The sequence below is a fragment of the Octopus bimaculoides genome, chromosome 29, assembly GCF_046866305.1.
Source record: "Octopus bimaculoides isolate indiv1 chromosome 29, ASM4686630v1, whole genome shotgun sequence".
In the NCBI taxonomy this organism is placed as follows: Eukaryota; Metazoa; Mollusca; class Cephalopoda; order Octopoda; family Octopodidae; genus Octopus; species Octopus bimaculoides.
In genome coordinates, this window is record NC_142956.1 from 2,239,627 (window position 1) to 2,254,304 (window position 14,678).

At 41.2% G+C, this 14,678-nt stretch overlaps 1 protein-coding gene across 5 annotated transcripts in view; it reads left to right on the forward strand.

Moving 5' to 3' along the window:
- Positions 1–14,678, forward strand: part of LOC106872730 (coiled-coil domain-containing protein 77) — a 69,637-nt gene that overhangs the window by 20,325 nt on the left and 34,634 nt on the right. For 3 of the 5 annotated variants that reach the window (XM_089345575.1, XM_089345572.1, XM_089345573.1), the window contains exons 2-5: positions 5,329–6,113; positions 7,765–7,886; positions 12,395–12,532; positions 13,303–13,471. In XM_089345575.1, the coding sequence (XP_089201701.1) occupies positions 5,329–6,113; positions 7,765–7,886; positions 12,395–12,532; positions 13,303–13,471 (1,214 nt within the window). The remainder of the gene's footprint in view (positions 1–5,328; positions 6,114–7,764; positions 7,887–12,394; positions 12,533–13,302; positions 13,472–14,678) is intronic. The other 2 variants (XM_089345574.1, XM_014919813.3) reach the window with 1 other exon arrangement.

Here is a 14,678-nt window from a genome sequence, read left to right on the forward strand (position 1 = left end):
CGTTTGTGACCATCGCTTCTTTTGTACAAGTCAATATGCATAATATATATATACATACACACATAACGATGCTTACAATATATTTAAGACAATGGTATGTGGTTTGAGGAACAATTAACTACAATATTCCGCATAGCCAAACCTGCAACATAGTAGAGATTCTGTAGAAATAGCGAAGCGCTGCCATCTTGCATTTTCCCGTAACGGCGGCCATATTGGCTTATTGTTTGGATAATAAAAAAGAAAACCAAGCTTCCGCCTTTTCTCTCTCTCTCTCTCTCTGTTTGTTGTTATAAAAAGAAATATATATATATTCCACCTCCCATTTATCAGGTCTCTCTCTATTTCTCTCTTTGCCTTTTAGTTTATTAATTTCTACGTTTGTCTGGGATTTATTCTGGCCAAGTCCACACTGTTCCTCTCCTATGTGCGTTCTTCAAATTGCAGCCAGCTGTTTTACAAGGATGGATGTACAAGATAATGTAGTCTTGCGTATTTTATGTTGAGTGGGGGGGGGGAAGGAAGGAACGGATTTATTAATTATTGACGAAACTTCTGCTTTGCTGGATTAGGGCTAAACTGCAGCGGACGAGCGAGCTTCTATTAGAAATAGCAGCCAAATGGGACCCTGTGTTTTTTTTTTAATAGGAAGAATACAATAGATAATGTAGTCCTAGAAATACTATTTAAAAAAAAAAAGAAATTGAAACAACCCAGGTTAGTCACGGTTGGTGCGCCTTTGATCAATCAAGACCGACCTGGGGTTAAAGAACGAGTAAGTAAGTCTCTATATGGTTGCACGTTTTGCGAGAAATAACGACCAAAACCGTCACAAACTGGACTCTATTGTCTTAAACGAGGATATATTATACAGTCCTAGATTTTCTATGTTGAACAACAGCTAGTGATGGTCATATCTGGAGCGCCTTTGAACTTAGGTGTTTGCTCGCTGGTGGCTGAGCTTCGGATAAACAACATCGAGGCGTCTAAGTGGTTGTTTGTTCAGTAAGAAACAGCAGTCAAATCACGTCCCTATTGTTTTTAAAAAGAAAGGAAAGGTTCTTGGCGGGGAAAAAACGTCAGGATGATCACGGCTGGAATGTCTTTGGTCATTGTTTTATGCTCGATTAGAGCTGACTTGGCGAATGTCCCTCTCCGTCTCACATTTCTGGCCTTTTTTTTTTTTACTAAACTCCATTGGAGGATGCCTCTACGTGGTCACTGGATCTGCTAGAAATAGCAGCCAGAGCTCCCTCAGATCACATTTTATCGTCTTAAATGAAAACAAAAAAAATAAAAAAAACATTGAGCCATATAATCCCTGACATATAAACACGGGATGGTCATGACTGGAACATGTTTGATCATACATATATTCGATCAAGTCTGACCCGGTGTGAAACACCGACATATACACGCCAATGTAACAATGTCACCCTCTCTCCCTCCATTTTCTATCTCTATCTAACTACCTCTATCATTAGTATTATAATCTTTCTACATCTCCCTCTTTCACCTCCTCTCGTTCTCTATTTAACTTCTCCGTCCGTTCGTGTCATTATTTTCTGGCTGTGGTTTTTTTAAACTTCGTTCCCATGTCTTTATATTTTCAAAATCGACCGACACAGTAATGTCTGCTCTGTTTCTCATCCCTGCTCGACATTGTAAAGCATCGTTCTTTAAACTAAACTCCATCATCGTTTGTTTGTCCACCTCTTTGCTTTACCTTTTCTCCACATCTGTCATCCGATATTGGCTTTCGTTATTGCACGAAATACACTCCAAGCTAAACGAAAGTGAATATCCATATTAATTAAGGAAAAAGAACATCATTTTGTATTATTTCACTTTGAAACTTTGAAATACTTGTCTCAATTAATTGACAATAAAAAACATGAAATATAATTACAGATGCAAACAGAAATATTTTTATATCCTTCTTTGAAAATTGTTTTTCTTTTATTATTTTTATTAAACTCGTGTCTTTCTGTTTAATAATATCTTGTCTTTGTCTTTTGTAATTCTGGTCATCTTTTTTTTTTTTGGTCTCCATATTAAAATGTCCGACATCTGAAGCAGAAAGAAAAAAACAATAAATTCATCGTTATTATATATATTTTTGATTAAGTTAAAATTTCCTCGTTATTATATCATTAATTATTGTTATTTTGTGAATTGCGAGATATGCCATGGTCTATTATTTTTAGTCATATATATATATATATATATATATATATATATATATATATAAAGCTCAATTTAATTTTGATTTTTTTATAAATTGATTTTAATTGAGTTTTTACCTGTAATTTTGGATTTTGTCCCCAATATTTTTTATTTATATATATATATATATATATATATATATATAAAAGCATAATGGCTTTGAATACCCAACGCAGTTGTTCAACGTTAACATGTTTTGAGATAATACCTTAACACATCTACAAACTTTAACTGCTGCTATCTTATTTTCTGGAGTATTTTTTAACCATTGTCCTCATATATATTTAAAGCTAACCTGTCGATGCCATAACTGAAGGGGGGGGGACCCCCACCACATTCCTAAACTGCCATATTGCTAAATTAGTTTCTAATATTCCTGTTTTCCGTAATTTATGTCACTGTTAACCTGTTCCAGGTCTTTACAAATTGGGAGTGATAGTCACATTATTGCTATGTATTTCATACGATATTTTCATATTTTAACTAGCTTCTGGAACATTAGAAGTAGCCATGTCTTTTCAGATGAGATGATGGCAACTTTAAAGACACGTTGTCTTTTCTTCATTAGGTTTTGATAAATTTGCAGCTTTGACATAACCGAACTTAGCATTTTGTATGGAACATTTTGTAACCACGTCTTTACAAGTTGGATGATGGTCACATTGTCTGCAATGTTGTATTGCACTCAACAAAATAGACCACGGCATTTTCATATCCTTGTTATCTTCTGGAATATTCCAAGCAGCCATGTCAACTTGAAAGTGTCAGTATGTACGTCTGTACGCCCACCCGTTTATTTTTCACCTTTCCATGTTAAATTCCGACATAACCGTAACCTGAAGAGTATTTATAGAAAGTTTCATGATTAAAACAAAAACAAAAAAAGATTGAAAGTTATGAGTAAATAAAGTTAATTGGGGGGAACATTTGTGTGACTTCGCCATCTTCGTCCCCTACCATTCTTTGTTTTATTGTCGTTAATTTTTGGCTTTGCTAATTTTCTTAAACCTATTGATAAAATATCGAGGTCTTTGCTACAAACATTTTTGTACCATTTGCTCAGATTTTCCTACTCCCTTATGGCTATTGTCAATTATTAATGGTTCTTTGTTTCATTTCTTTTTCATTGTCCTTGCATTACTCGTCCTTACGACTATTAAAACAAATCGTCGTTGTTAGTTGAGGTCGGTGGAGCATCGGAGCCAGCGCATTTTTTTTTTTATTTAAAAAACAATTGTCAGCCTTCATTGAGTAGACGCACCTTGGCGATCTTTCCACACCTTAAACTCAAAGCCTTTCCAGTCGTGGCTACCCAGTACGGCTTCCAGAAATAGTGGTTCTAGGATGGCTTTCTTGTTTTACTCTCTTAGTTGTCGTTTCGAGTGGATTTTACTGCTCTTTCTAGTATATCGATTGACCGCACACAGTGTGTGTGCCCGCCCCACACTGTTTTATTTCATAAGTAGGTCACAACAGCAAAGAGCTTATAAACGGCGGCCATTTTCTTTTCTGGTAGTTTCTCTGGTTTTTTTTCTTGGCCGTGTATGTATGTATGTATGTGTGTGTGTGTAGGGATCTGAGCAAAACCTTTTCGAAAAAGACGAAATTCTTCAAACAGACCCCTAAGTGCAACATAGGACAAAACTTCCTTATTTTTCTTCGATGGAGTTTTGGAATAGCTATCCTTTGAAGTCCCGTATCTCACGAAAAACTCAAAGGGTACACGTCCCTTTTTTTAAATATATTTTTTTTTATATTTCTGTTTAATGCAACAAATTACGAGGGTTAACCAGCTGCAAAAACCTTGCTAAAACAGGCAGTGAAGCCTGATGCGGTCTTCTGACTGACCAGCCGTCGTCAAACCGTCCAACCCATGCCAGCATGGAAAATGGACGTCAAATGATGATTATGAAATTATGATTCTAGAAAACAATTTCTCCATAAGTTGTGTGGTTAAGAAACATGGGTTCAGTGCCACTGCGTGACATCTTGGTCAAATGTCTTCTACTACAGCCCCAAGTCGACCAAAGCCTTGTGAGTAGATTGGTAGGTGGAAACTGAAGGAAGACCTTTATGGGTGTGTGTGCATGTCTTTCCGTGTTTACACTCCCTCCTCCACTGCTCGACAGTCGGTGTTGGTTTGTTTACGTCCATGCAAAAATGAACAATGGAATAACGACCAGGCTTTAAAAAAAAATTAAAGGAAAAAGTACTGGGGCCAATTGGAGTAAAACCCCTTCAAGGTGATGCCCCAGCATAGCCGTAGCCTAACGACTGTGACAAAAGAAAGGAAAATATGTCACATTCCCCCAAATAATTCTGTGTCCCTACCCTGTTCCCTTGAGGTATGGGACTTTGAAGAGATACAATTTCAAACTTTGCCCCCTTTCCGACAAAATGTAGGGGCAGGAGTGGCTGTGTGGTAAGAAGCTTGCTTACAAACCACATGGTTCTAGGTTCAGTCTCATTGTGTGGCACCTTGGGCAAGTGTCTTCTACTATACCCTCGGGCCAACTAAAATCTTCTGAGTGGATTTGGTAGACGGAAACAGAAAGAAGCCCGTCGTATATATGTATATATATATGTGTGTGTCTGTATTTGTCTCCCCAACATCGCTTGACAACCAATGCTGGTGTGCTTATGTCCCCGTAGGGATTGTGGAGTCAGAAGCAGTTAAGGGGTGGCTGGGAGTCGGAAACAGTTAAGGGGTGGCTGGGAGTCGGAAACAGTTAAGGGGCGGCTGGGAGTCGGGAGCAGTTAAGGGGCGGCTGGGAGTCGGGAGCAGTTAAGGGGCGGCTGGGAATCGGGAGCAGTTAAGGGGCGGCTGGGAGTCGGGAGCAGTTAAGGGGCGGCTGGGAGTCGGGAGCAGTTAAGGGGCGGCTGGGAGTCGGGAGCAGTTAAGGGGCGGCTGGGAGTCGGGAGCAGTTAAGGGGCGGCTGGGAGTCGGGAGCAGTTAAGGGGCGGCTGGGAGTCGGGAGCAGTTAAGGGGCGGCTGGGAGTCGGAAGCAATTTTGTCTGCCAATGAATTTACTGGATCACCCCCATTACCTTTGTTCCTGTACAAAAATACTGTTGTTGTTGTTGTTGTTGCTCTCATTGCAGAGACCAAGATTATGCTGTGAAAATGCTCCAAAACCCTCTTGTGTACTTGAACAAATCTTCAAACGCTCTTGTGGTAGATGATGACGACGACGACTGGGAGAAGGAAAATTATGGCAGTGGATTAGGGGACAAGCAGGACCCCGACTGTCAAGATAAACTGGGTCACCTTGACAATGGTGCTACAGACATCATTGACCATCATCCTGACCATCGCCACTACCACCCTGGGGATGATGGTGAAGGTGATGGCGTAGATTATAATGACAATGTTGATGATGCTGATGAGGACAATGATATTGTTTGTATGAGACGAGAGCTTGACCTGCTTCTTGGCAGGACAGGGCCTTCAAAAAAGGTCACCGTGCATACATTACCCTCTCGACAGCATCGCCGCTTCCTGGCGGACCTAGATGGCAATATCCACGGTCAGTTGACCCGAGCTGCGGACAGCAGACAAATGACGGTGCCACAAAAAGCGATGACAAAAGAAGGCAAGGGGACAAAGACGAGTAAATTGAGGGAGGACGTGAAAGACAAGGAGACGAAGAAATCAAAAAGGGGAGGGTTATCAGCAGAGGAGAGAAAGAAGGGCGAAAGAGCAGTTAAGACAAATATGGTAACGATTCGCAAGAAGAATGTGGATCCTGCTGTGGCTAGTGGAGATGAAGATGTCATTGAACGAGGAGCAAGTCGGGAGGTGACAAAGAGCAGCAGACAACCCAACAACAAAGCAAGTGCGGCCACCCCTCCTAGTCACCCTTTACCAAGTATTGACGAAAGACTTAGTAAGTAGATGCTGTTTTTCTTGTAATTTTATTCCCTTTTTTATCGCATCACTTCAGCCTGTCCCTATTTCCCGTTCCTCTTGTCAATGTCTCTTTTTCTCAACACAATCTAAAAATAAAAAAAAACTAGGTCTTTTTTTTCTTTTTTTTTTTTACCCCAAGCCTGATTTTAAACCCACACGGTACACAGGAAAACTAAATCTTGCAAAGGGAAATAACTCTGTGTATATATATCATTTAATATATTTATGTGTGTGTGTATGTATATATATATATATATATATTGTTTCAGCCATTTGACTGCGGCCATGCTGGGTCACCAGCTTGAAGAAGTTTTATTGGTCTTTTCTGCTGTACTGCTGATTTACATGCACATAAATATACCAACATCAGTTTTCAAACGGTGGTGGTGGTGGGTACTAACACACACACACACAGTTATTTATACATGCATACATACATATATATATATGTATGTATATATATATATATATATGATGGGAACACGCACACATTTATATACATGTACATCCAACATGGGATCGCCCCCTTCCCCTCTCATAAGGGTTTTTCTTTTGTTTTTCTTTTCATCTTGCAAGTTCTTGGTGGCCCTGTCAGTGCAGGTACCACTTGAAAGCACCCAGTCCACACTGTAAAGTGGCTGGCGTTTGGAAGGGCATCCAGCTGTAAAATCCTTTCCAAGAACTGACCTCGCCTGAGCTTGTGCCACGCAAAAGGTACTAAGTCCATTCGGCTGTGTTTGGCAGGGAATCCAGCTTGCCAAGACAGTTACAGAGGTCTGGTGCAGGCTTCTGCCTGTCTGGCTCATAAAACCGTTCCACCCATGCCAGCATGGAAGGTGGACCTTAAATAATGATGATATATACACATACATGATGGGCTTCTTTTAGTTTCTGTCTACCAAGTCCACTCAGAATGCTTTGGTTGGCCTGAAGCTAGAGTAGAAGATACTTGCCCAAGGGGCCACACAAGACTGAACCTGGCACCTGTCAAAAAATAAGACTGACAACTTTGACACATTTGTCAAAAAATAAGGTCAAGCCAACTTTGTGATATGTGTCAAAAAAATAAGAGTAATGGACAAATATGACACATGTCAAAAAATATGGGTAATGGACAACTTTGACGTGTCAAAAAATAAGGGTAAGGGACAACTTTGACACTTGTCAAAAATGAGGGTAATGGACAACTTTGACACGTGTATCAAAAAATTAGGGTAATGGGCAACTTAGTGATGAAATTGTAGTTCAAAATGACATGATGTCTCCTAAACATGTCTGTTACATTGGACAGATGCAGTGTTACTAGAAAAAAAAATTCCGTCGTAACAAGGAACACGTTGTAATTTTACTTACATCTAATGAATCCTCATTACCCGCCAAGAAGTTCATTTTTACTCCGTTTGGGGGTAATTTACCCCAGTCTGCTGAACCCTGGGTTTGCAAATAAGACATATATAATGATGAATAAATAACACCAAGGAAATTTTCCAACATCCTGTTTGTGTGTGTGTGTGTGTGGATATGGATGGGCTTCTCTCCTCTTCTTTCCTCTCTCAGCCCCTCCAACCATCTCGCACCTACCTATCCGCCTCCTTCATTTATTGTCTCCCGTTCAATTTCCTCTGCAGGCCAACTAAGACCATCCAGAGAACTTCTAGAGTTTTATCGTAAGAAGATCGCCGAATATAACGAGGAACACACCAGCATTATGGGCCACTTGGACACCTACAAGGAAACCTACGAGGAAATGGTATCTCTCGTTTCATATTTACTGTTTTAGACACAGGGGCTGGAACCTGGGAGCTTTGTAAGGGACTGGAGCTGGTCATGGGAAGAGGCCATAGTTTTATAGACACGGTCAGGATGGGAACTTGGGATTTTGTAAGGGTCAGTTGAGCTGGTGAAGGGGGTCATTGTTTTGTTGATACATAAGCTCAAGGTCATAACAGAGCCTTGTAAGGGCCAGGAACTGATGAGGGAACAGAGCCTTTTTTTTTTTTTTTTTTTTTTTTTTGTAAGGGTCAGAAGCTGGTGTGGCTGTGGGGTTAGAAACATTGCTTCACGCACACGTGGTTTCAGGTTCACTCCTATTGGATGATACATTGGGACCTTCTATTGCCCCAGGGTCACCAAAGTTTGTGGGTGGATTTTGTAGATAGAAACTGAAAGAAGCCCATCATATAAATCCTTTTATTTACACCACCTGTCCTCGTCTGTTGTTATTATTTGTATATTCTCCCATATATATACATATATATAATCCAAATAAGCAATAGGATATCAAGAAGTGATGCAGTACGGCCGTTTCAAGTGGCTTCATTTAATTGAATAACGCAATCATTACATCAATTTAAATGCAGGGCTATCATCAGTTGCATAAATAGAATTTTAATCAGTTGGACACATTAATATAACTTTACTGTATCACTTCATGATATCCTGTTGTTTATTTTGATTTTATTCACCTTACTTTGGGCTGTTCGGATAATGCTGCACTGGCTTGGTGCTTCAACTTGTTAAGCAGTTGTGGACACACATACACACACACACGACCCTTCAAGCCAAGGGAAATCATTGTCATGACAGATACTGGTGTCATGCAGCTGGCATGTAATAGCACCCATTACACTCTTGGGGTGGTTAACGCCAGGAAGGGCATCCAGCCGTAGAAACCATGCCAAATCGGATTTCAACTTGGTCAAACTGTACAACCCATACCACCATGGACGATGAACACATATATATGTATGGTTCTGGATTCAGTCCCACCTTGGGCAAGTGTCTTCTACTATAGCCTCGGGCCGATCAAAGCCTTGTGAGTGGATTTGGTAGATGGAAACTGAAAGAAGCCTGTTGTATATATGTGTGTGTGTGTGTTTGTTCCCCCCCCCCCCTAGCATTGCTTGACAACCGATGCTGGTGTGTTTACGTCCCCATAACTTAGCGGTTCAGCAAAAGAGACCTATAGAATAAGTACTAGGCTTCCAAAGAATAAGTCCTGGAGTCGATTTGCTCGACTAAAGGCAGTGCTCCAGCATGGCCCCAGTCAAAAGACTGAAACGAGTAAAAGAGAGAGTAAAGTTCAAATCCTACCAAGGTCGGTTAAATAAGAATCAGTTTGAGTAGTGGGACCGTTGCAGTCTACTTATCTCCCCTTGCCCGAAATTGCTGGCCCTGTGTCAAAATTTGAAACTTGGTATTTCGTGAAAACCTGTCCAGCCATGGGAAATGGTGTTGTGTTTGGGGACAGAAAGAGCAATCGGCCAAAGAAAACCTCTTTTGACCAATTCCCTCTGATGCAAGAATGGAAAAATATAGACATTAAAACAATTCTTTTTACTGGAAGCACAAGGCTTCAAATTTTGGGGAAGGGATTAAGTCGATTACATCGATCCCCAGTACGTAACTGGTACTTATTTAATTGACCTCGGAAGGATGAAAGGCAAAGTTAACCTCTGCGGAATTTGAACTCGGAATGTAGTGGTAGATGAAATACCACAAAGCGTTTCGCCCAGCGTGCTACCGATTCTGCCTGCTCACCACCTTAATGATAAACTTTTCTACTATAGGCACATGGCCTGAAATTTGTGGAGAGAGGGATAGTTGATCACATCGACCCCAGTACTTGACTGGTACTTAATTTATCGATCCTGAAAGAATGAAAGGCAAAGTTGACCTCGGCGGAATTTGAACTCTGAATGTAGTGGCAGATGAAATAGCACGCTGGGCGAAATGCTTCATGGTAAGGCACAGGGCCTGAAATTTGTTGGGTGAGGGATAGTTGATCACATCGACTCCAGTACTTGACTGGTACTTAATTTATCGACCCCAAAAGGATGAAAAGAAAAGTCAACCTCGGCGAAATTTGAACTCAACGTAACTGCAGACAAAATACCCGCTAAGCATTTTGCCTGCAAAGATAATCTGGAACTTGACTGACGAAAGAAAACTCCAAATGACCCATCCTTGTTTTTTCTTGTCCCTTTTTGAATCATCTAACCGTCTGGATGTCTTGTTGTCGCCTGTTGCATTCTTGTCCCATTTTTTTGTATTCTGTTATATATTGTAAATCCTCGAGTATAATCCGCATTTTCCCCCCAAAATTTAAAGGTCAAAATCCCTTTTGTGCGTACTATATACGAGGTTAAAAATGAAAAATATTTTCTAAGCAATGTCCGAGTCTCTATTTGCTGTCCGGCAATGTTTATTCAGACGCATTTTATGATGTCAGGCTTGTAACTGATAGTGATAAATATGTAAAGGCAATTTACTTAATATTTATTTTCCCTGATGTTATTACTGTTATTTCTTTATTTTCTGCAAAAAAAGTGCACAAAAAAACTACACATTTGCATTATGTTATATATACAATAATAATAAAGGACGTCACCATATATACGTTTACAAACCAAGGACGTTATATAGACCTCCTGGACTCAAGTTAGAGAAGGAGTGCGTATTATACACAAGGTTTAGCTTTTTCAGAGGTACAGGCCCCTAAAAATCCCTTGCGTATTATACTCAAGGGCGGACTATACTCGAGGATTTACGGTGTATATATCATCATCATCATCGTCGTTGTTTAACGTCCGCTTTCCATGCTAGCATGGGTTGGACGATTTGACTGAGGACTGGTGAAACCGGATGGCAACACCAGGCTCCAATCTAATTTGGCAGAGTTTCTACAGCTGGATGCCCTTCCTAACGCCAACCACTCAGAGAGTGTAGTGGGTGCTTTTACGTGTCACCCGCACGAAAACGGCCACGCTCGAAATGGTGTCTTTATGTGCCACCCGCACAAGCCAGTCCAGGGGCACTGGCAACGATCTCACTCAAAAATCCTACGCGAGCCAGTCAGGCGGTACTGGCAACGGCCACACTCAAAATGGTGCATCTCATGTGCCACCCGCACAAGAGCCAGTCCAGGGGCACTGGCAACGATCTTACTTGGCTTGCCGGGTCTTCTCACGCACAGCACATTTCCAAAGGTCTCGGTCAGTAGTCATCGCCTCGGTGAGGCCCAATGTACGAAGGTCTTGCCTCACCACCTCAGCCCAGGTCTTCCTGGGCCTACCTCTTCCACGGGTTCCCTCAACTGTTAGGGTGTGGCACTTTTTCACGCAGCTATCCTCCTCCATTCTCACCACATGTCCATACCAGCGCAATCGTCTCTCTTGCACGCCACAACTGATGCTTCTAATGTTCAGCTTTTCTCTCAAGATACTTACACTCTGACGGGTATTCACATTGACATTACACATCCAACGGAGCATACTGGCTTCATTCCTTGCGAGCTTACGTATGTCCTCAGCAGTTACAGCCCATGTTTCACTGCCATGTAGCATGGTTGTTCGTACGCATGCGTCATACAGTCTGCCTTTTACTCCGAGTGAGAGTCCCTTTGTCGCCAGCAGGGGTAAGAGCTCTCTAAACTTTGCCCAGGCTATTCTTATTCTAGCAGCTACACTTTCAGCGCACCCACCCCCACTACTAACTTGGTCGCCCAGATAGTGGAAGCTATCGACTACCTCTAGTTTTTCACCCTGGAATGAGATAGAAGTTGTTTCCTGTTTGTTTACAGTCTTTATTGCACCTGAACATCTGCCACAAACAAAAACTAACTTGCTAGTTAACCTGCCTTTGATATATATATATATATATATATATATATATGAATAATAATAAATGGACCAAAACGCATATAAATAAAAGTTCCTTTCATTCCTACACATGTTTCAAAATATATGTGTACTCTACTCCAAAGAAGTAAGAGCTGCTGGAATTCCACATATATTCATCGTCAGGGAATCAACATATAAAAGCAAGACAAATGCGAAATGATGAGGTAACTTACGAGTTATAATATTACATGGCCAAGTAAGTCATTTCGCATTTGTCTTGCTTCTGTATGTCGGTTCCCTGACGATGAATATATGTGGAATTCCAGCAGCTCTTACTTCTTTGGAGGAGAGCGCACATATATTTTGAAACATGTGTAGGAATTAAAGGAACTTTTATTTATATGCGTTTTGCTCCATTTATTATTATTCATATCTACTCAAAATGCATCACTTCAACTTGGTATCTCTACCTATAAAACGGATGTGATATCCTGTTTTTTTTTTTTTTGTGTGATTATTGCTACCCATGGTAACTATTAACATATTTACATTGTCAAAGTTTTTTTTAAACTGAGATAATATTAATATATATATATATACACACATATATAAAGCAGTTGTTTAATTTCCATCCTAGGGCAAACTGCAATGGGAGATCCGGCAGCGAGAGGGTGAGATTGTGGAACTGCAACAAGCTCTCAGTGACATGCAGCTTTTCCTGTACCAGGAGAAAGACCATGTGTTGCGGCTCTATGCAGAGAATGACCGTTTGAAGGTACCGTAGACTTACTGACCACTTTTGTAAGCCTGCTAGAAATAGGAGGCAAATCTCCTTTAATTCAACACTCTAAATTTTTTACTCAGTTTAAAAAAAATAAGAAATAAAGAATGCAAACTTTGCATCAGGATTGACTTTGGGTTAAACACTGCAACTATAGAACCACTGATACTAACTCCTATACTATACATTAGATAATGTAGTCCTAGATACACTATGCCTGAATAAAAGATGGGATGGTCACAATTGGAACATCTTTGGTCATAGGTCTGTCTGGATCAGGACTGACCTGGGGCTAAAACTATAGCCACTAATACTAACTCCTATACGATACATTAGATAATGTAGTCCTAGATACACTATGCCTGAATAAAAGATGGGATGGTCACAATTGGAACATCTTTGGTCATATGTCTGTCTGGATCAGGACTGACCTGGGGCTAAAACTATAGCCACTAATACTAACTCCTATACGATACATTAGATAATGTAGTCCTAGATACACTATACCTGAATATAAGGTGGGATGATCACAGGTGGATCGTCTTTGATCATAGGCCTGTCTGGATCAGGACTGACCTTGGGCTAAACAACAACAACAACTATAACCACTAATACTAACTCCTATACTATACATTAGATAATATAGTCCTAGGTACACTATGCCTGAATAAAAGATGGGATGGTCACAGGTGGAATGTCTTGTGTGTATCTCCACAAGGGCCATTTAATATTAACGGCCACCTTCCTCTCTTTTGTCATTTCAGCTGAGGGAGCTTGAAGATAAACAGAAAATCCAGCACCTTTTGAGCCTGGGAGGCTACCCAGAGGGAGAGGTGACTTATTTCCATAAGGAACCTCCAGCTATGGCCATCATTGAGCAGAAATACTCTAAGAATGTTGACAGTAGCCAGGCTGCTAAGAGTGAGAACCAAGGTTGGTATCTGAACACTTCTCACTCCTTCCCTCCCTTGTTCACCCACTCCCTATCTCTTTCTCTCTCTCTGTCTCTCTCTGTCTCTGCTTCCAAACCATTTGGCATATGCAATATTTGAGAGAAAATCGTGAGAAACACCGAGAGGTCTGCACCCATCCAGACGAGTGATGTTCCTTGTCTGATCCGTAACCCTATCTGTGGGTCTGACTTCAGCCTTTGAACTCACACAAGGGCCTAAATCCATCTTTCTTGGACTCAAGATGACCATTATCATTATAAAGGCGTTGAGCTGGTAGAATCGCATGCTGAACGAAATGCTTCGCGGTATTTCACCTGTTGCTACGTTCTGAGTTCAGGCCTCACCGAGGCGATGACTTCTGACCGAGACCTTTGGAAATATGCTGTGCGTGAGAAGACCCGGCAAGCCAAGTGAGACCTAAATCTAAGGCCTCAGCCAGCCCACTTATGTGTACCTTCCTTCATTGGACACTAAATACCGCTTGCAAAGACCTGTTGAGGCAAGTGAAATCGAAATCGAACTAAATTCGACTGGCACCCATGCCAACGTCATCTCCTTCATTGGACACGAAACTCGACTTGCGAAGACCTGTTGGGGCAAGTGAAAGCGAAACCGTCAATGGCACCTGTGCCCAGCATCGCCTTCCTGGCACTTGTGCCAGATGGCACGTGTAAAGACATTCAAGCGAGATCATTGCCAGTGCCGCCGAACTGGCTCCTGTGCAGGTGGCACGTAAAATACACCATTTTGAGCGTGGCCGTTGCCAGTACCGCCTGACTGGCCTTCGTACCGGTGGCACGTAAAAGCACCCACTACATTCTCGGAGTGGTTGGCGTTAGGAAGGGCATCCAGCTGTAGAAACTCTGCCAAATCAGATTGGAGCCTGGTGTAGCCATCTGGTTTCACTAGTCCTCAGTCAAATCGTCCAACCCATGCTAGCATGGAAAGCGGACTTTAAATGATGACGATGATGATGATGATGATAAGTTTTTGATACTTAGTATATGTAAAACAATACTGATGTTTTATTCAGACTAAAGAAAAAGCCCTGTTGACCGAGATGCTTAATATGATAGCAGTAAAAGACCCCAACCTAAAATTGTGCCACCACTCTGACCAGAGAAATCTTTGTAACCATATCCATGTATAATGCTTACACCTTCCCTTTCCTTAAAAGAGAAAGGTTG